The sequence below is a fragment of the Sceloporus occidentalis genome, unplaced genomic scaffold, assembly GCF_023333645.1.
Source record: "Sceloporus occidentalis isolate IW3139 unplaced genomic scaffold, rSceOcc1.0.p SCAF_6, whole genome shotgun sequence".
Taxonomy (NCBI): Eukaryota; Metazoa; Chordata; class Lepidosauria; order Squamata; family Phrynosomatidae; genus Sceloporus; species Sceloporus occidentalis.
This window is the reverse complement of record NW_028316986.1, coordinates 125,151,221-125,171,481: the sequence shown is the minus strand read 5'-3', so window position 1 is coordinate 125,171,481 and position 20,261 is coordinate 125,151,221. Positions and strand designations below refer to the sequence as shown.

The 20,261-nt window shown below is 39.1% G+C and overlaps 1 protein-coding gene across 1 annotated transcript in view; it reads right to left on the bottom strand.

Moving 5' to 3' along the window:
• Positions 1 to 20,261, bottom strand: part of COL12A1 (collagen type XII alpha 1 chain) — a 146,132-nt gene that overhangs the window by 38,109 nt on the left and 87,762 nt on the right. Inside the window, exons 38-50 of the mRNA XM_089530905.1 lie at positions 19,229 to 19,358; positions 18,184 to 18,303; positions 17,839 to 17,985; positions 16,444 to 16,560; positions 12,985 to 13,131; positions 12,152 to 12,226; positions 11,065 to 11,204; positions 9,083 to 9,206; positions 7,419 to 7,562; positions 5,702 to 5,866; positions 3,082 to 3,120; positions 2,843 to 2,981; positions 452 to 594 (exon numbers count right to left, since the gene is read on the bottom strand). Of these exons, the coding sequence (XP_089387031.1) occupies positions 452 to 594; positions 2,843 to 2,981; positions 3,082 to 3,120; positions 5,702 to 5,866; positions 7,419 to 7,562; positions 9,083 to 9,206; positions 11,065 to 11,204; positions 12,152 to 12,226; positions 12,985 to 13,131; positions 16,444 to 16,560; positions 17,839 to 17,985; positions 18,184 to 18,303; positions 19,229 to 19,358 (1,630 nt within the window). The remainder of the gene's footprint in view (positions 1 to 451; positions 595 to 2,842; positions 2,982 to 3,081; positions 3,121 to 5,701; positions 5,867 to 7,418; positions 7,563 to 9,082; positions 9,207 to 11,064; positions 11,205 to 12,151; positions 12,227 to 12,984; positions 13,132 to 16,443; positions 16,561 to 17,838; positions 17,986 to 18,183; positions 18,304 to 19,228; positions 19,359 to 20,261) is intronic.

Genomic DNA, 20,261 nt, shown 5'->3' with positions numbered 1-20,261 from the left:
ACCCAGCACTGAATGGGGACGGCTTGTGGCTGGGAAATGGAATGGGGCCATTTTGAGTCACTTTGGTGTGCGGTAAAATCTGTTTTTTCTCAGTGATGTGCGGCCCCAAGTGTCCCCTTCCCATTCCCATAACGGGGAGGAAATGGGTGCGATAAGCTTCTCAGATAGAAACACTGCCTGAATTAAAAAACAGACTACATCAGCCACCTTGGCTTGAGTCCTTGTAATTATTTTGCAAATTGTATATAAATGTGCAAATTAGTTTCAGTCTGTTGTTGAATTTTATACACAGCTGACCTCTGAGAATGATAAATTTGCCAACATTTACATTAACATTACTATGTAAGAATAACATTTTAAGCTTGAAATACTAGAAAAGAAAGTATAGAAACATAGCTTTATATTACCATCCCTACATTCTATTCATACTAAGCTGGAAAAAAGTTCTTACGGTCAAGTACAACTCCAACTTGTGGTTTGTAATCTCTGTCTGTTATCTGCCAAATTGCAAATGGTTCAGTGGGGGTTTCCGGGAGAAGACGGAATAAAAATATGATAGTGTAAGCCTTTGGTAATCCATCTGGATGAATTTCCCTAATAAGGAAAGCAGAAATGTTGCTCATCAAAACACAGAAAAGACTGTAAGAAAATGTCTCTGTGTTAACTGTTTAATTGCATTAGAACATTCAAAAGGAGGTAAACAAAATTTTGATTCACTCAAAATCCTGAAGCCACAGATCTTTGTTCAGCATCTAAACAAGGCTAGTATAATATAAAACAGTGGTTCTCAGTCTGTGGTCCTCTAGGTATTTGGGACTTCATCTCTCCAAATCCCTGACCACTGGCCAAGCAACCTTGAGCTTCTGGGAACTGAAATTGAAACCTGGAGTATCAAAGTTGAGAATCAATGCTGCAGAAGACATAAAAGGAACCTCAAATGACCTACTTTGTGTGAAAAAACTAAACAAAAGGTCATGAAAAAAGGGAGCAAATTGTTAACCAAGGGTGAGACATGCAATGTTTCAGATATTGTTAGAATGCATTTTTCACCATGGGCTATGCTAGCTAGGGCTGCTATCATTTGCAAGCTAACAATATCTGGAAGGTTGCATGATTCAGACCCTGGTGTAAATCCTCCATGTTTTTCAGTTTTCTTACTTAGTTATTTTTCTTTCCCATTCAAGTGGAAGACATTATTAAGGATTGGAGGAGTGTGCATAGTCTAATTTTAAATCCTTTGCTAGAACTCTAAAATGCCAGGAACCAAAAAACAGTTGTTTCTTCTACATTGGGATACTAGAAGAGGCTGCCTGGCTGGCAGAGATAGGGTTGCCATAATTCACTACCACCAAACTGGGACAAAATGTAGAAAAATGTAGGACAAAATTTAGGCCAAAATGTAGGACATTCAAGCAAATGGAGGACACAACCGACTAAAAGCCACAAATAATATTTTTTAAAAAAATTATATAAATCCTTATATTATAGAGAACTTGTTGCACCTCTGAGACTAAATGCATCTGAAGAAGCAGACTCTTTCAGTTAATAATAATAATAATAATAATAATAATAATAATATTCAAGGACATAAAGATTTTGGAGCACCTCTGAGACTAAATGCATCTGAGGAAGCATGGCAGGAGGACCTGGGTTCGATCTCTTCCTTGAGAATAAAAAAAGCCCACTGGGCTAATCACACTCTCTCAGCCTCAAGGGAAGACAAACTCTCTCTGAACAAACTTTCCAAGAAAACCCTTGACCTGCCTCCTCCACAGGTCTCTCTAGTCTCGGCTCAGCTGAATGAAAAGCTCCTCCTCCTCCTCTGCCTGGCTGATGGGGATGGAGGAACTGGAAGCCTGGCTGCAGCCTCTCCCACAGAAATGGATGCTGCACTGCCGCTGTTGGGAAGGGGAGGTTGAGATGGAGAGACAAGAACCAGAATCCAGCTGTCCCCAGGACCTAATGCAAAGGTTGGATGGAACCTTCCCCAAGGTCAAAAAACCTGGAAGGTCCCGCCAGAAGCTGTGAAATGGCAACCCTAGGCAGAGAGGGGTGGTTGGGGTGTGTGCCAAGCAGTCTGGCGGTGGCAACATGAGTTACCACACTGGAGTACCTTAGTAAAGCCACTGGTCCCTTGAACCTAGTACCATTTATTCTGACAAATAGCATTTCTGTAAGATTTGAAGTCAGAGGTGGCTCAAAAAGAAGACATTCAGGTTTTCTACCTGGGACATTCTGTTTGCAAAACAAATGCTTTAATAATGTGGTCTCCCCCACCCCAAAATGTGACTTTGCCTTGATTTTGGTATATTGATTTGGGGCTTTAGTGTATCCAAACAATACTGTGTTGTTGTTGTTTTATAAATGCCAATATACCTACAGAATCCCTCTGCTACTGGCAAAAGGAGGCATTGAGATTAGGTGGAAAATATTCCCCTCACATGGGAAGGATATGGTAACAGCTTGTAGTACACTGTCCCATACAACACTTTATAGCTCCATGGCTAAGATCCTCCTCTGCACATCAGTAAGATTCCTGTGTTTGGAAGTGGATAGCTTTTACTGAATATATTTCAGTTGCCGTGTCCATAAAAATATATATTGGCATAAAAACCAAAAGAGGGTTAGAAATCCTAGATACATTGAACAACTACAGAAGTCAAAAATTATTTGAAAAAAGTGATGTAGTTTTTGCAGAGCGCATTTCTTTATGCTGTTGACTGAACAGGTGTCCCCCTTTATCCCAGTAAGTGTCCAGTGCCATTAGTTATTTGTTCCATATGTTCCATACGTGGGCAACTCTCCCCCCAGAATTAAAAAGCTTTCCAAGAAAAGAGCTTACATTGTGGGCTGGCTGACAAAGGCATTTTTATGAAGTCTGTATGCCATATAACTGGGGAAGGATCCTGACTGCAAGGAAACTCCTGGTACAGAAGCAAAATACTTCTCTGTTAAGTTATAAGATTCCAGCATCCTGAAACCTGGAAGGGAGAATAAAAGAATGGAGGGATTTCAGGGAAAATATATATGAAGTGAGACATTTACTAGGCTGGAGAATTTCGTACATAATTAAAATCTTACCAGGAGAGGTATAGCCATCCAAGTACATGAGAGGGCAAGCTGAAACAGAGGAAAAGCATGTCAAATGAAATAACCAAAGAGCAGTAGCAATGTTCTTAATTTGTAGTCCTACATAAGTAGTGATTGTGTGGCTGAGGTGATGGGAGTTGTAATCCAGTACATCTGAAGAGTGCCAAGTAGGGTAAGACTACTGTAAACACTCCTCCTGTGGATGTTTTCGAGGAAAGAACTGGTAAGTTTACATGTTTCCAGTATTTTGTCACTGTAAAACGATTTGTGCATGTACTGAGGAGAGGGGAAAACACCCTGCTGATTGCCCTTTCCTGCAGCTTCTCAGACTACATCAAATGTCACTTTGGATACACCCAAACAACTTTGCAGGCAGAGTGCAAACATTGGAAGGTGCACACAGCCCAAGGGATCCTAACTGAAGACAGGGATAGCCAATTGCTTTTCACACTTTAATTTAAACACTTTTGCCAACCCACAGTCATCCAGCATTTTAATACAACTTGCAAAGTGTCACATTTGACTCTGCAGGAATGTATACAAGGAGGCTGCCTACAGCTGAATGGATCCTGGCCCATGTTCCTGCCAGCATTTTTAGATTACTTGCAAGCATCTCATTCCAAGGGCATTGTGACTGTTGAATGGGTGGCAGAGAGATCAAACATAAATTAATGTATTAAGGAGATGATAAAAAATTCATTGACCCGCTGTTGTTGTAACTAGACAACTGATTCTGGTCAGAAGGATGGGAATCCTCAAATGGACCAGAACTTACTTGTCACCCACTCTAGTTTGGTGCTGTTTGTATATGATATTTTAATGAATTTTAATATTTTAATGTTATAATGCTATAAATTGTTTAATCACTTTTAAAATAACTCTTATGTTTATGCTTTAATGACATTGATTTTGTATTGTTTTTAAATATGTTGTTAGCTGTTTTGAGTCCCATTATAGGGAGAAAGCCAGAATATAAATTAATTAAATGAATTAATACTGAGATAGAATATTTTGGTTATGTATTTCACAACCACGCTTAGAGTATACAGAAACAGAAAGTACACTGAGGACATAATTCTTTACTAAATAAGTTCTCAAAAGACAGGCCAAGTAATTGTAGCAATTTTATTCTCATTGCAAGAAAGTCTTTGAAGACTGTAGCCTTCAAAGGCTGTTCACAGTTCATGACTTATTCACTGTAATATTTGCAGATTTTTGCTGCAGACAATAGCATTTTCTGTGCATTAAACAGTTTTCTCTGAAGAAAATAATCTGTGTTGCCAATTTCCATAAAACATTCTGGGGAAGATCTTCGAGGCTTCTTGGCAACACTGAAAATAATACTTCTTTGCAAAAAATTCTATTTCTTACATGGAAAATGCGTTTCTACTATGCAAAAAGTCCTAACTGTGAAGACACCCACAAAACCAAGACTATTCAAACTTGTTCTGAATGTTTTTGAACAGTCTTTCTATCACTACACCACACAGAGGATTTATGACTGTATATATTTGAAAGAGATAAGTAGTCTCCAGTTACACTTAATACTATGCTATCTGGTATAAATTCAAGAGATATGGAACACATAATTACTTGCTAATGAAACATACAGGTAAAGACAATAATGTCTCATTTAAAAATATAGGCACAGTACAGACCTGCGCAGTGTTGCCGTCGCAACCAGACCGCGTGGCACAGCTGCACAATAAAAAAGGAGCCGCCTGAGCAGCTCCTTTTTTGCGATGTCATAAGAGCTGCATTGCAGCCCTTACAACATCACTTACTGCAAGTGATGTGTGGGTGCTCAGATGCACACATGTCATCAATAAGTGCCTCATGTGGGAGGTGCTGCTCAAAAATGGCACCGCCCACACATACTAGGGCTCGGGAGTGTGCGGTTGGTGCCTGCTTCCGAGCCCTAGAATCGCTGCCATCATACCACAAAGTTCCCATATGTATCAGGCCAAAGAAACCTGCTCTTATACAGAGTCATAACCTTGCTCCCTCAGACTCAGAAAATTATCTACACTGAGGAGTTTATCGTACTGGCCCTGAAACGGGCCCAGTGTGTTCTAAACGTGTGTGTGCACGGGCGTGGGTGCACACAGAACAGGATGGGACCAAGAACTGTTCTAAAGCATTCTCAGAAATGGCACCCTCTGGGACGGAACGGGGACGCAACTAGAACGCCAGGGGCAAAGCGGCATTCCAGTGTGCGATAAAATGGGGTTCTTGGCCCATCCCGTTCTATGCGCGCTCCTGCACGCACACATTTAGAACGCACTGGGCTCGTTTCAGGGCCAGTACAATAAACTCCTGATTGTCAAAAGCTATCCAGAGCTTCATGGGGTATCATTCAGGGGTCCTCCCCAACCACATCTGAGCTAGCAGGGAGTTAATCTGGGACTTGTGATTCCAAATATGTTTTCCACCACTGAGGTATGGACTTTTCCCCTTTGATAGTACTATTTGTTTCCTGAATACATGGCAAGATGGTATTTCTTCAACATAACTATCACCTACAATAGATTAAAATATATTGAGAAGACAATAGACTCAACTGTAGACTGAAACCCATCTTGAGAAGATATGGCCTGAATAGCTTACTTACTTGAGGTAGCTGTCTCACAAACAAAAGTGATGAGGTTATCTTCAATCTTTTCAAAAGCATCAAAGTCATCAACTATAAAGACATGACGTTCACTGGGTTTGCTGGCAATTTTGGCCAGTTCATGGTAATCGACATCAGCCACACCAACAACAAAGACACTGAAACCTGTGAATGCAATATTGGGTTAATATTTGTACAGGAATCTTCTGTCTATGTTTTTCTAGGTAGTTGCTAAGCCACATAATAAGATAAAGTAAAACTTTCAGAAGAGATAATGCGAAGCATGTATGCATGTACATTTTAAATTCTCTTGGTGTAAGAAAAAAGAAAACATCTTGAAAAAGTAAAGCGATGAAACATATTCCAGTGATAATATGGTAGAGTTTTACATTGAGAACAGATTCAGGATAAACAGATATATAGGTACCTTAAACTAAAACAAGAAACAGTTTTCTTAATCAGCACTCTTAAATCTTATGGGAAGCTTACAGCATATGAAAGCATTTTAAGAAAAAGTCATGCAAGACAGAAGGGGGAAAAAAAAGAAAACTTTTAGATTGATGCCAAGAGAAGTTAATAAAAACAAGAAAAGGGGGGGGGGGGAGGACAGCTTTTCCTCATTATTATGCCTGACCCACAAGTTATTCTAAAGTTTTACTCCTAATAATTATTTTACTCCTTAAACTACTTCTTCAACCTAATCCTTCAATCCCTGTTTCTCACAGTATTAACATCCTGCATAAGAAGTCTCTTAATGTTTAATTACATTTCTTCTATTAGCACTTCCATGATCAAATCATCTGTTTACTCACTTCACTTCATTATCACTACTAAGATTAGTTATTAAATGTGTCTATAGCACTGGGCTCTGAAAGCAAATGTTGACATCATTATTATTGATTTATTAATTTGAAATATAAGCTGCAGCGTTCAAAAATTGCCTCTACTTTATTATTTCTTAGATTGTACACCATGGGCGGGTTTACTTTATCCATTTTATTGTTTGTATGTACAGCACTGTGTACATACAGCGCTATATAAATAAAGCATAATAATAATAATAATAATAATAATAATAATAATAATAATAAGTTTTGATGCCTGCATGCAAATTAACTTGGAAGAGGACTATTCCAATGAACTCTCTACATCAAATTGTGGGACAAATGAAGAATGCCAGCTCTCCTGTGTGCCAAGACCCTTCTTCTATGTTTCACGTGGTAAAGATTTATTTAGAGACTGTCAGTAGGAGGGGAGGAGATAGAGCTCAGTGGCTCTTCTTCATTTGGTAACCAAATGATATTTTAGTTGAAGAGTACTGCTTTTCCTAGCACCTCTTTCAGACTGAGCTACCAATTATGTAATAGTGAAAAGCTCTGGAAACATATCTGGACATAGATATCACGTATCTTGTATCTGTTCATTGACAGAACCTCTGAATTCCACAACAAAGGCACCACTACCAAGAAGGTCACCTTTCTGATAAGAACATCAGTTCAGATGGCAGAGCACACTCTGGAAGCCCAGCTAACATACAAAGATCTCATGTACTCAGGTTTTAAACCATGTGCTAGTCCAAGCATAACTGATTCTGAAATGCTAATAATATTACTTGAGCTGTGCAATACTTGAGCTATGGGAACAATAAAGAATCTGACATTTGATGGTGTTAGCAGAATTTACATCCTATTCAATCCTGTCAATAAAAGTTACCTACCAGAGTGCTGTATGACAGCTGCAGCTTTCATCACTTCATCTTGTGACCGACCATCTGTTACAACAACAAGTACCTTGGGAACACCTTTCCTCATGCCACTCTCCCATGTCAAGACTTTGTTTTTGATAAAAGTAAGGGCTTTGCCTGTGAATTGTAAAACAAGGTCCAGTTTAGGTTACCTGCCTAAGACATTATCTTACAAGCAAAGGCTTCATTGTCTTTCTATAGTTAGCCCACCTTTCATTAGTAGGCAGCTTCTAAAAAGGATTTTAAAAGAATAAAGCAAAAATTCAGTCAATTAAATTAAATTAAAATGGTTTAAAACAATTTAGAAACATACCAAGAAATGTGCAAAGAAGTACAACACCAACCATTAAAAAACCCCTTCTGCAATAGGCAATCAGAGGCCAAACACCTCTGCTGACAGGAGGAAAGTAGAGAAAGGGATCAACCTAACTTCCTGTGGAAGGGAGTTCCACAGCCTGATAAAAGCAACCAAAAAGGCATTCTCTTGATTCATCACCAAGCGTGCCTGTGAAAACTGATGGGACTGGGAGAATCTCTCCTTCCACCTGTTTGGTTTTAAATGATTTTATACTGTATAATGGAGAATTTTTAAATGCCTAATTTTTTATTAAGGTGTTTTGACTGATTCTCTTTGGAAGTTGCATTGGGTCCCATTCTGGGAGAAAGGATGCATAGAAATGAAATAAATAAATAAATCCCTGCCAGCACCATCATGGCATTTATTCCTCCAAGAAAGACTGGAACTAATATAAAACAGGGCCTGCATAACCCATCTCTGAGATGTAGCCGAGAAAGACACCATTGCTGAAGTGAATGAAAGCTGTTGAGTGGTCCAGCAGAAGCACACTTCCATGTCCAGTTTTCAGTATTGGTCAACCAAGGGCACTAAAACTTGCTCTGTCAATAACCAGCTTGAAATGGATAGTATTCATCAACACAAGACCAGCAGAGGCTGAAATTGAATTCACTAGGATCTGAATTAACAGAGCAGATCCAAAAGGTTCCACAGAAAACCACTTGGAGTATACATGCTGAATGCTTATAAGGCTTTTGACTGGATTGAGTGGTCCTTTCTTTTCAGAGTTCTTGAGAAAAAACAATACAGGTGATACCTTTTAAGACTTTTCTAGTCCAAAAGTTACGTGACATTTTAACATCTATTGTTAATAAGTGGGATTCTCCAGCCTTTAGAGTATACCCACAGTACTAAACAGAAAATGCCTAATGTCACCATTCCTTTACATCATCTCAAGCCAGTCAAAAGCTTTATAAGCATCAATCTCCACTACTTCACTTCATCTCATTAGAATCCTTCTTTTTGAAAAGACAAAATCTGAAGGATGTTTTCTGCAAAGTGTCATACAAATTCTTCATAGTATAATATCAACTAATCTAATATAATCTCCTTGTGGACCCATGCATAGTAAGCCCTTAAACAAATGAGACAGCTCTTCTGGATGACTGTGCAGATGGCTTGGTAGCAAAGAATGATTTCTTCAGTTGGGCTTAGCTAATGTTAACCTACCAGTACTCAGTTGCCACTGAAATCAAAATCAAAATGAAAGTCTTTGAAGCAATAAAATATCATATTTTTTTAAAAAAAAATTGAACATTGACATTAATATATCTAAACTTACCAGTTTTTGTGTTTCCTCCTTTGTACCGAATGTTCTGAAGTGCTCCTAGGGCTAGTCCTTTATCATCATACGTATTCAAATTAAACTCAGGCTTTGGATCATCACTGTATTGCACAAAGGAAACCTAAAAATGAGAACATAAAATTAAACTCTCTTAAACTACACAGGTGCTATTGTTTTATTTAACAATACAATAAAACTAAGGGAAAGAGATGTTCTGTACTATGATTATGAGTACTCCAATTTGCTAGATTTATATTGAATACTTCCTCACAAGAGCTCAGTGAAAGATTTGGCATTGTACAAGAATATAGGAAAAAGAGGAAATTCATCATCTGGAAAGGTTTTGAAGCAGGAGGTGGAAATCCATTGCAACAGTATCCAAAACAGTTTTGAAAAATGTCCTGTGTACCTCACAACTGATATGCATGGGATGAAAGTATTTTCTCTAGACTGCAACTATATGTGACGGGATTTTTAAACAGAGAAGCTGTCATATTGCTGTGATGGTCTTTTGTTAGATCTTAATGAATTTACCATCTATGGCAGTCTTCTCAATCTGGTCTCCTCCAGGTATGTTGGATTAAAAACACTCTCATCCATTCCAACATGCCCAGTGGCCATTCTGGCTGGGAATTATAAGAACTGATAATATTTATCTAAATGAAATTATTATTGCTAAGAAAACAAAGCATTTTATTCTTGCCTTTTCTACCACAAAGAGCATGCAGATGGAATCTAGTAATAAGGTTTATAAAGTGAAAGATAAAAACAACAGCTGCAAATAATTTGAGCAGTTGCGAGTACATGGCCTACATCTACACATTTGCAACTGTTAAGCATTCATGACCCTTAAGTAGCCCCTAGTTTAAGGACTACATAGGGACCACGTAAGTCCCCCAAGGCCCACTTGCCAGTCATCAGCCACTAGGACTGATGAAGGTTCATTCCCCTCTCAATTAAGAAACAGCTGCCTGATGTTCCCAGCTTCCACTGTGAGGGGGATTCATACAGTATGATGACAAGGGTCCCTTTTTTTACTTTTTTTGCCTATTGCATTGGAGGCAAGGAATGTCAGGCAGCAGCTTCTCAACTGACAGGGGTACAGATCCCCATTGATCCCAGTAGCCTCTGACTGGTAAGTGGGATTTGGGGTAGTCTGACCAGAATCCACTACACAGCAACGATGGGGTGAAGCAGAGTGGTGGCTTGGAGTGGCCTCTGGCCACTCCAGCCACAATCAAGCTCCAATTGGCTGAGGACTACAGTGAATGCACAGCCCATTCTCAAAGCAGGCCACCGTTGCGATCCTAAATGAGCCGCCTGCAGGAACAGTTTTTTATTGCTCCTTTTGCCAATGGCTTTGGGCTGCCTTAGGTGGCCTCAGAGAGACTTCTAGATGGTCTGGGGGCATGTGTCATCTGCACACCATTCTCCCAAAGTGGCCGGAAGCTGATCTTTTTGGCCCATCTGTTTTGGTGCTACATAGTACATAGTGGCCCAACAGGATTCCAGCAAATCTATGGAGCTTATTGCATGGCTCTCCGTGGCACGGGAATGGAATGGAAGGATATGGAATGGGGGAGAATGTGTCTTACTGCACGGGATGTTGCCAATGCTGCTGGAAGTCCCCAATCTGTTCCCCATCCGTCCCACAGCAGCTGATTTTCAAGAACGATTCTGAACAATTCTTGAAAATCGGCTGTTGTGGGATGGATGGGGAATGGATTGGGGACTTCTGGTGACATCAGCAGCTTTCTCCCTTGCGGTAAGACATGTTCTCCCCCCACTCTGTACCCTTCTGTTCCATTCTGTTCCTGTGTCACGGAGAGCCATACAATAAGCTCCTATATGAAGTAGAGAGCTAGTGGACATTTTTTCAGACATGCAGAACACTTTAGCCAACACTGTATCCACCAGCTTCTTTCAAGAATATTTAAAGTCTCAGCCTTTCTTGCTTACAATAGAAAGAACAGACAAACCTGAATTCCAGCAGGGTTGATTAAGTCAAAGGCTCCAACAGTGTTGAAAATAAATTTCACTACTTTGTTGAAATTGTCATCTCCAATACTCCAAGAAGCATCAGTCAAGAAGACTATGTCTGCTTTGGCACCCTTGCATACTGAAAGATACATTGGGTCCAGAAGTCACTCAGCAGTTATAGTACAACAAAGATTTTGAGATAGTATTTAGAAGGACACCATATTATCTATTTGGAACATACAGAATACATATGAAAAGCACCCATCCCAATAAGGATTTTTGAAAACTGCATTCAAAGATCTGGGAGAGCTAGTGCACAGCCCAGAGTATCCTGGCCTCAGAGCTGCCCCAACCTCCCCCCATTATATGGGGCCCTCTGTTCCAATGCTGGGTGGTTGTTCGCATGTGCATCCTGTTGTGCTGTCTGTGTAGCCACAGAAGCACATTGCTCACTCTGAGGCCAGAACAAGATGCTCAGTGTCAGTCACATGGCTGGGTGCCTCATTTTGACCTCAAAGCAGGTGACTTGTCATGGCTGCATTGGACAGCACAGTGAGATGTGTTTTAAACAGCCGCCCAGCACGAGAACAGAGGGCTCCAGATCTTCCAGGAAGATCCAGAGCAGTCCGTTTTTAAAGTCCATTTAAAGTCCATAGTCAGTTTTTAAAGTCCATTTTAATAGGGATAAACCCCAGTCGGTGTTTAATGGGCTGGAAATCACCTGGACTGTTCATCCCACATATGGGGTTTGGGGGCTGTGTCACGTGGACTCCCCACCTATAAGATGGGGGAACGCCATTTGATTTGGCAGACAGGGCCTTAAATGAACAATATATGCATACAGGATTAAAACTAAAAATAGCAAACTGAATGCCACTCAGGGATTTACAATAAAGTGAAAATAGGTCAAAAGTAAATTATAGCTATGAGCAAAATATACTTCACTGTTCATGAGGTATGAACAACCTAAGTTAGGATAACATAAATCAACACAAAATACTTCAGAGCTCTTATTCGAGTCTAAATTTAAAACCCTGATTTCAGAGATATGCCACAAATATTTCAAAACTTCCAATAAACACTTACCATCTCGAGCAGGTGGGATTGTTGGGGGTGGAGGAGGGGTAGGTGGTTCTGTCGGTGGTTCTGTCGGCTTTATTACTAGAATAAAAATAATCGTAATCAGCACTAACTTTATTATACTATCCACTGGCCTTGACAATTATTAGGTAGAGTTTTTCTATATAAGTTCCATTTCACAAATTGCAATGTAATAGTAACAACTAAAATAAAAAGAATTATATGATACAATAAAATATTAACTTATTTTGAAAAATATAATCTGCTAAGAAGTTCTTTCCATTGACTGTTCTGATCCTTTTCATTTCTTTCCCCAATAGTTTCCCTGTAGCAAAGAGAGTAAAGAGTTCACAAAAATGATGAAAAACATCTAATAAAAAAAAAATTATCTGTTGATCTGAACAGATTGTTAAGTGAAACAAAATGTTTCTAAAGAATGGGGTAAAACAGATGGCCCTGAAGGAGTGATGTCACACCGCCCCTTTGATTGCTGGATTGGGGCAGTGACAACCATATGCTGCAGCCCCAATTGAGTGTTTTTCCAGCTCAAAAAGAAGCGGTTTAAACGCCGTGGCCACCAAAACACTGTGAAGCCACCACATGTGCGGGATTGCGCCACCATAGCAAATAAAGGGATTTAACCTTACGCGTTTTTTCCCATATGTAGGAGGGCCCAGAACGGATCCGCCGTGTATAGGAAAGGGGCCGGTGTATGTTCCTTTAAAAACAGTGCAGTGTCTTCAAGAACAATTAACATTCCTTCCATATCCTTTAAATCATTATCACTCATCCTTGTCGTTACTACAACTACCTCTGTTGTTATTATTATTTTCACTTACATGTCCGCTCCTTTGTAGACACTGGAGGACCCTCAAGGTTTGGAGTCTGAACAAAGACAGTAGCATCATATTCAGTGTCCGGAGAAAGGCCAGTAAAACAGTGACTGGTTTCTGTTCCACGCACTGTAATTTCTTGCCCTCTAGATCCTGCACATAGATAACATAATCAGAAAAAGTATTTAATAATGGGTATTGCATTGCTGGTTGCAAGTTGAAAGAGAAAGCAAATAAAGGAATGAAGGGAATGGTTGCCGAAGGGGTGTGGGTAGCAACTCTGCTATATGCTCTTCCTAACCTTTCAGAGAATTGGAAGGAACTCTTGGAGCATCTGGGATGCAGGCTGGTGAACTGCTGCCCCAGGACAAGAAAGGCAAAAGGTTGGAAAAGGCAGCTAATACAATAACAGCACAAGGGAAAGACTGCTCAGCAGGCATCATGCTTGCTTGTGATACAGCAGATTTAAATCCTTTCCTTGATCTTCATTGGATTTTCCTAATTCTCATACATACCACATTTATACAAAATTTAAAATCCCTTTTGAAAAGGATAAAATCTCTTTCTAGCCTTCTAGGAGAGATACTGGCAGAGTAACCATGTTACTAAATTATCTGTTTATATGATTCAACAAAAATAAGGTGCATACCTAATAAAAGGGAAAGCATGTTATCCATGCCTCTGAATTAAGGTGCATTTACACTGTAGAAATAATACAGTTAGACATCACTTTAACTACCATGGCTCCATCCTACAGAATCACCAACATTCTGCCAGAGAAGGCTGAAGACCTTATAAAACTACAAATCCCAGGCATCTATAACACTTATATTACATTATTATAGCACTACAGCACTTAAAGTAGTGTCAAAGTGCACTATTTCTACAGGGTAGATGCACCCTAAGTAGATACAAGGATGGATTATCAATGGTGCAAGCATTCCAAAGTCCTTGCAGTGGCTAGAAATCCCATGCTGTGGTTATATTGTACAACACACACACAGAAAGAGGTTTCTAATGCTGTGATATTGTTGGAGAATGATGCTAGGAGAAAGAAATGATGATCTCTCTCCACTCTCCCCAAAGGCTAGTAGTGTCTACAGTCCAGACTACTCCCTTGCTGCTTCTACTAATATAACTTTATTTATACCCTTCTTTTCCCCCAAAATTGGGACTCACTATGTTTAGTGAGCTTATATACTATGATCACAACAGAGTTAAAAATGTAAAAAAGATCAATATTAAAATAGCATTGCATTATTGACAATACGAAAACATACACTTAAAAGGATAAAAAGCAGTTATTTAAAACAACTCTTTAAAACCTTTTCCTTCACAACCCTTAGTTCTATCTAGGCTCAGGCAAATCATGTTTAACACAACTGTGTTAGAACTTTAACTAGAGCAGAAAGCACAGATGAAATCTATAAGCAATAGGAAGGAAATTCAAGGAGCCCATGGTTCAAGAACAAACACTGGAGCACAACAAACAACCTTTGTTTTTCATAGAGGGAGACAATCAGACTGAAGCTCTTTCCCAGTGAATGGCACATAAACCTCATGCTGTCTGCACCTTTCCCACTGACCAGTCAGAAAATATACATTACATCCAGAACTGGCCCTGCTATTAAGCAGAGTGAGAAAGTTATTTGGGGTGCTATGAAAGCACAGAAAATTCATAGCAATTTTCTTTCTTAATATTGTATTTTTGCTGCCAATTATAAGAAAATGTGCTTGGAATTTCTGCCTCATATTAGAAAATAATTTGGCCAACTTTGTATATTATGCAGCTTGTCACTGCAGACCACCATCTGCTGCTCTGCCTTAAGCAGCAATAATCTTGGGTCAACGTTGGCCAGGATGATCTCCCATTGGTTAAGGCTATTCATCTTTACAGGAAAGAGACAGTGATCTGTCTGATGTAAAAACCTTGAAACTATTCATTGATACAAGATAGCTGTAATATAAGATGTATTTCTTAGTCAAAATCAACTCCATGGAAAGGCTAAGATAATGTGAGATTTCAACAGATGTTTTACTAACAGTTTGGTGGGCGCCACTATGCTCTCTAATTACAGTTCCAGTCAGGTTCTTAAGAACAGTAATAGTTTTTATAAATCAGGGGAATTTCTGCCAACCAGAAATACTTGAGGATATGATGGCGCCTGCAGTCCTTTTCCTCATGTTTTCCATTTAAAAATCTCGAGGAGCATTAACAGAACCAACTGTTTACTTTTATTCTGTAGATTCCTGACCAATTATTATGATAGTGTGCCAGGCCACCACTATAAAAACCTTGAAAGTTGGTTCTGTGATGTGAGCTTTTTATTTTCCTCTCCTCTCCCTGTATCCCACAGTGTGACCTGAAAATCTACTCCAGATGATTTCCTAGCTCTTTGGATCACCTTTTGAAGGTACGCTAAGGACTACTTGGGGAAAGGATTGTCCCCTCCTGGATGTCCTGATAGAAGCATTTCCAGTAGTAGAAAAACCTCAATGGATCCTGGTCCTTGAGTCTGTACCCTGATCACCAACAGCAAGTGCCATTCTCGCTCTTAGATTCCACAAGAGTATACCTACACTACATAATTAAAGCAATTTGGCACCACTTTAACTGTCATGACTTATCCTACAGAATCCTTGGATTTGTAGTTCAGTCAGGTATCAGAGCTCTTTGACAGACCAGGATGGATACCTCACCAAACTACAAATGCCAGGATTCCACAGGATAGAGCCATGACAGTTAAAGTGGTGTCAAAGTGCTTTACTTTTCCAGTGTGGATATGCCCTAAGTCATCAATAATCATGAAAAGTTCCAGCAATGGCAGAAGTGCCTTGAAGAAAGGAGGATGAAGTATGCAAATGGACTTTGCTTGTCAAGTGCTGCCAGATTTAGATAGAAACATGCAGTAAGCCCTTCATCTTCGGGACGTCCTCCTTCCATATAATCCTCCCCACATACTTAGATACTCGGGGAGGAATTTGTTACAGCCTTATAAAACAAAGCTATCCTTGACCGCCCAGAAAACTTTCTAGCTATTGAGCCCAGATTATGGAATGGCCTGCCGGATGAGATCCATCATATTACCACCCTAAAATGCTTTAGAAAAGCTATAAAGACGGATCTCTTCCGGCAGGCCTTTCTTGAATAGTTCCCTGACCACCAGAAGGAAAATCTAACTGCTAAACTCTGACGTCACCACAGTCACGACCTATTGTTTATAGTATTGTTTTTAAGTATTTTTAATTCTTACATTGTTTAATTGTATTTTAAGGGGGGATTGAGGGTTTTGGATTGCATATTTTTTAATCTTTGTAAGCCGCCCCAATTGCATTTTATAGAGAGGCAGGATATAAATAAATGTTGTTGTTATTACTATTATTATTATTATTTATGTTACGATCTTCATATTCTTGGTGATATATTACAAAAATTTTGTACATGATTCAATATTCAGTACTTACCATCAGCTGGATTTAACTTCAGTCTGTAAGAAGAGGCAGAACGATGAGCTGCCCATCTGATGCAAAATGTGTCCCATCCCACATTGTAACTTGTCAGATCAGTGACATTCAAGTACACTGCAAAGATGAAAGGAAAATGATTTACTAACAATTCATTTCCTCACACATGGAGACAAGTATAAAATTATGAGTCAGCACTGTTCAGGAAATACTGGTTATGATGTTGTTGTTTTTTTTAAAAAAAATAACTTCAAAAAGCAGGAGAAAGAAAGCACCATTTGAAAACACTGCTGTACATTTCTTCTCACTCTTAACTTTCAACTTAAGTTACATTCATGCATCAAGAGTCAGTGTGGTGTAATGCTCTGAGTACTGGACTAAGACTCTAGGATACCAGGGTACAAATCGCTGTTCAGCCATGGGAAGCCACTGGATGACCTTATGCAAGTCACTCTGTGCCTCAGAGAAATGCAAAAGCAAAAGGCCTCTGAACCAATCTTGCCAGGAAAACCCCATAATAGGTTTGCCTTAGGGTTGCCATAATGACTTGAAGGTACACAAAAATTACAAAAATACAATGAAATGAAATGTAGATGCAATGACTCCTTGGGGACTGCTTATAGAGTCACACCCAGACTGAAATATGATTCAATTATCCTGTGTGTCCCCCAGCCAATGAGGAACATTTTCTTCAAATTCCAACAAGGAAAATTGCATCTCTTCCAATGGATTATTTAACACAGCTTTGGATGGGGTGGGGAAAATATATCCAGCAGACTCCACTTTTGTGACCCTGGGAGCCCCTCAGGCTCCCAAAACCCTGGTCCAATTAAATTTTAATTTTCTGATGTGATTTTCTGGTGACCCTAAATCACGCCAAATCATCCCAAACTTCATTTTAAAAACCCACCTCCACACAGCTGGTTAGTTGGTTGGTTGTGTAGTTAGCCTTCTGTATCTATAGATTCTGCATCCATGGATTCAACCAACCATGATTCAAAAATATTTACATAAATTTTGTTTGTTTTTTGCAAAAAGCAAACCTTGATTTTTGTGATTTTATATAAGGGACACCATTTTACTATACCAATATATATAATGAGATATGAGTATCTACAGATCTTAGTATCCACAGAGGACCTTGGAACAAAACCACAGGGGATATTGAAGGCCAACTGTACTTCTAAATTCTGTTTTATTATGTTCAAACAACTTGAGGACATATTTCTCTGAAAGCCAAAAGTACTAGGAAATTTTTCCAACACTGCCTGTCCCGGATGGCAAAAATGTTTTGGCAGACTGGGTCTCTTTCTTGGAAGAGGTAATTTTCCCACACATTTTCTAGTGCAAGCAGGGTTCCCATGTCAATGTGGGAGGGAGGATGCTTTGACTTACATGTAGTGCCTCGATCAACCAGTGGTGCACTGAGTCCAGCATCATACTGAGCATAAACATTTACATCATAGGAAGTACTAGGAGACAAGTTGTGCAATGTATAAGCAGTCACTTCTCCAACAAACACCTCCATGGGCTCATCAGAACCTTAAAAGGAATAGAAGGAGTTTTAAAATGTAAGTTTGTAAAGGGGTACAAGGAAGTGCTTTACACTAAGTGAGGCTCATCTAGCTCAGAACTTCCTGTTCTTAGTATAACAGCAACTTAGTAGAGGATTCTCTCAAAAATTACTTTGTCATGCAAACATATACTTGCATGTCTTAAGATCATCATATCCAACCTTACCTACAGGTTTATACACAATTTTGTATCCAAGAACAGGAGATAGTACAGGATCCCATGAAACTCTGAATCGGGTATACCATTCATCTGAAATGTGTATGTTCTGAGGAGAAAGCAGCCCAACTAAAAATAAAATAATAAAATAAAAATATTAACAAAAATATAAACTTAGAATACAAAATGGTAGAATGTAGAAACGTTTTTTCTATCTACAATGGCTTCTTTGAGGACAACTGGGGAACCTGAACCAAGCCCACCAAGACACAGCAGTACTTCCCAAACTCTGTGCCATGAAGAAAATGAAAGAAAACAAATACTGTGCACTTCCCACTTGGCCCAAAGTAGAATACCTGGTACGGCCCTGCATGGCTCTCTGACCTGCACTTGCCTTTGATGGGGGGGGGGGGGCAGGAGAGATCAATTTTGCCATGTCTCTTTATTGGGCAATTTCAGTAGGACTTGAAACATGCCTCGCAGTTTCTGGATTTTTTCAGTCACAACTACAACCCACAGCACAGAGTAAATTCATACCCTTTTAGTAAAGATATTATTAAACACTTGAAACTTTGCATAATCTCTTCTTACCCAAAAGATTTTTACTCTAAGACAGGAATAGACAGGCTACTCACTCCTCCTCACTTTTTTTAAAAAAAATCTGATTATGGTGATGATAGTGATCATGGGCAATGACTCCCCAACCATCCATGGGATGTGAGATACAATTTCAGCACCACATATTCTGGTTAAATAAAGACATAGCCTGGGCTCACAACTCCCCAACAAAGCCTAAACAATGGCCAAATGGGTGAGTTTTGTAGGAGGGAAAGGGGATTTTTTAAAAATTTAATGGTTCAAAAATTCTAAAATTCATGGGGATGCAGAACTCTGAGGACCTATAGGGAGCCAAGCCGGTAGGCTACATGTCACTGCTTTAATAAGAATATATCAAGTTCTCAAGATATGTGTCCTTCAGCAGCTTTTTAATACATTTATTCCATATCACCAAAGAAGAAGAAAAGTGCTCTGTTTAATATTGTATCAAATGTACCTGTTTTTCCATTTCCTACAATTTGTCCACCATCTCCATCTTCATAAACTGCCACAACTGTAATTTTATAGGGTGTGTCTGACTGCAAAGGCTGTAGCAGTACATTATTTCTTCTGCCAGGTACCATTGTCTAGAACATAAACAAAATCAGATAAATATTGCTGTTCTGAAAATTGCTCAAAGTATAATGTAAATATTCACATAGACTGAAGCACAGATTTGATTATTTCTCTTATGCAGAGCTTCAAGGGTTTCTCTTCGTTTCTTTATTTCTTTCCTTTTAATAAATAGTCAATTCCAGTGGAGTTCCAAGGTCTGAAAGGTCTTTTTGGACATTTTTTGAATATTTTCAAATATTCTTCCTATTTCTTTCAAAATCAGTGGAATCACACTGATCGTCTAGTGGACCAAGGGTGAAAAGTGTTGAAGGTCCAGGACTTTTTCATTAGCAAAGGTGATGTCATCATATACCAACTCCTGCAAGTTTCCCTGTTCCCTCTAAACTCAACTGCAGTCTTCACAGTAGCTGGGAGAGAGGGAAGGATTTTCCTGGAAACATTACATTATTATGAGATATCCCTGTTGTAATGTAAAGTATTTTAGGATGGATTGCTCTTGAATAGATAATTAAGACTTAGTGGTTTTACAGACTCTAATCCCAATGGAGACATGATTTATTAGAATGGATGCATGTGGCTGGCTGCATTTCTAGACTATCTTTGTGGGTGGGGCTGTGGATACTGTCATGATAAACATCTATATGTGAAAAATTACTACTACACCATTAAATTGCATTAGAGACATGCATTTCATCCAGAGTATGCCACATAAAAGTTTAAGGCACAGCCAACAATGAAAGAGATTAGATGTATGTGCAGAAATGTTGAGCTTTACAAGGCCTTTGCAAGAAATAATATTTAAATATGATGATTAAAATATCATTTGAATAGTTCATATTTATTTTGACGTCTTCAAAGTTTTGGACAGATTTCTCATAAATGTATTTTTGCTAACATGAGTAAAACTCAAATTT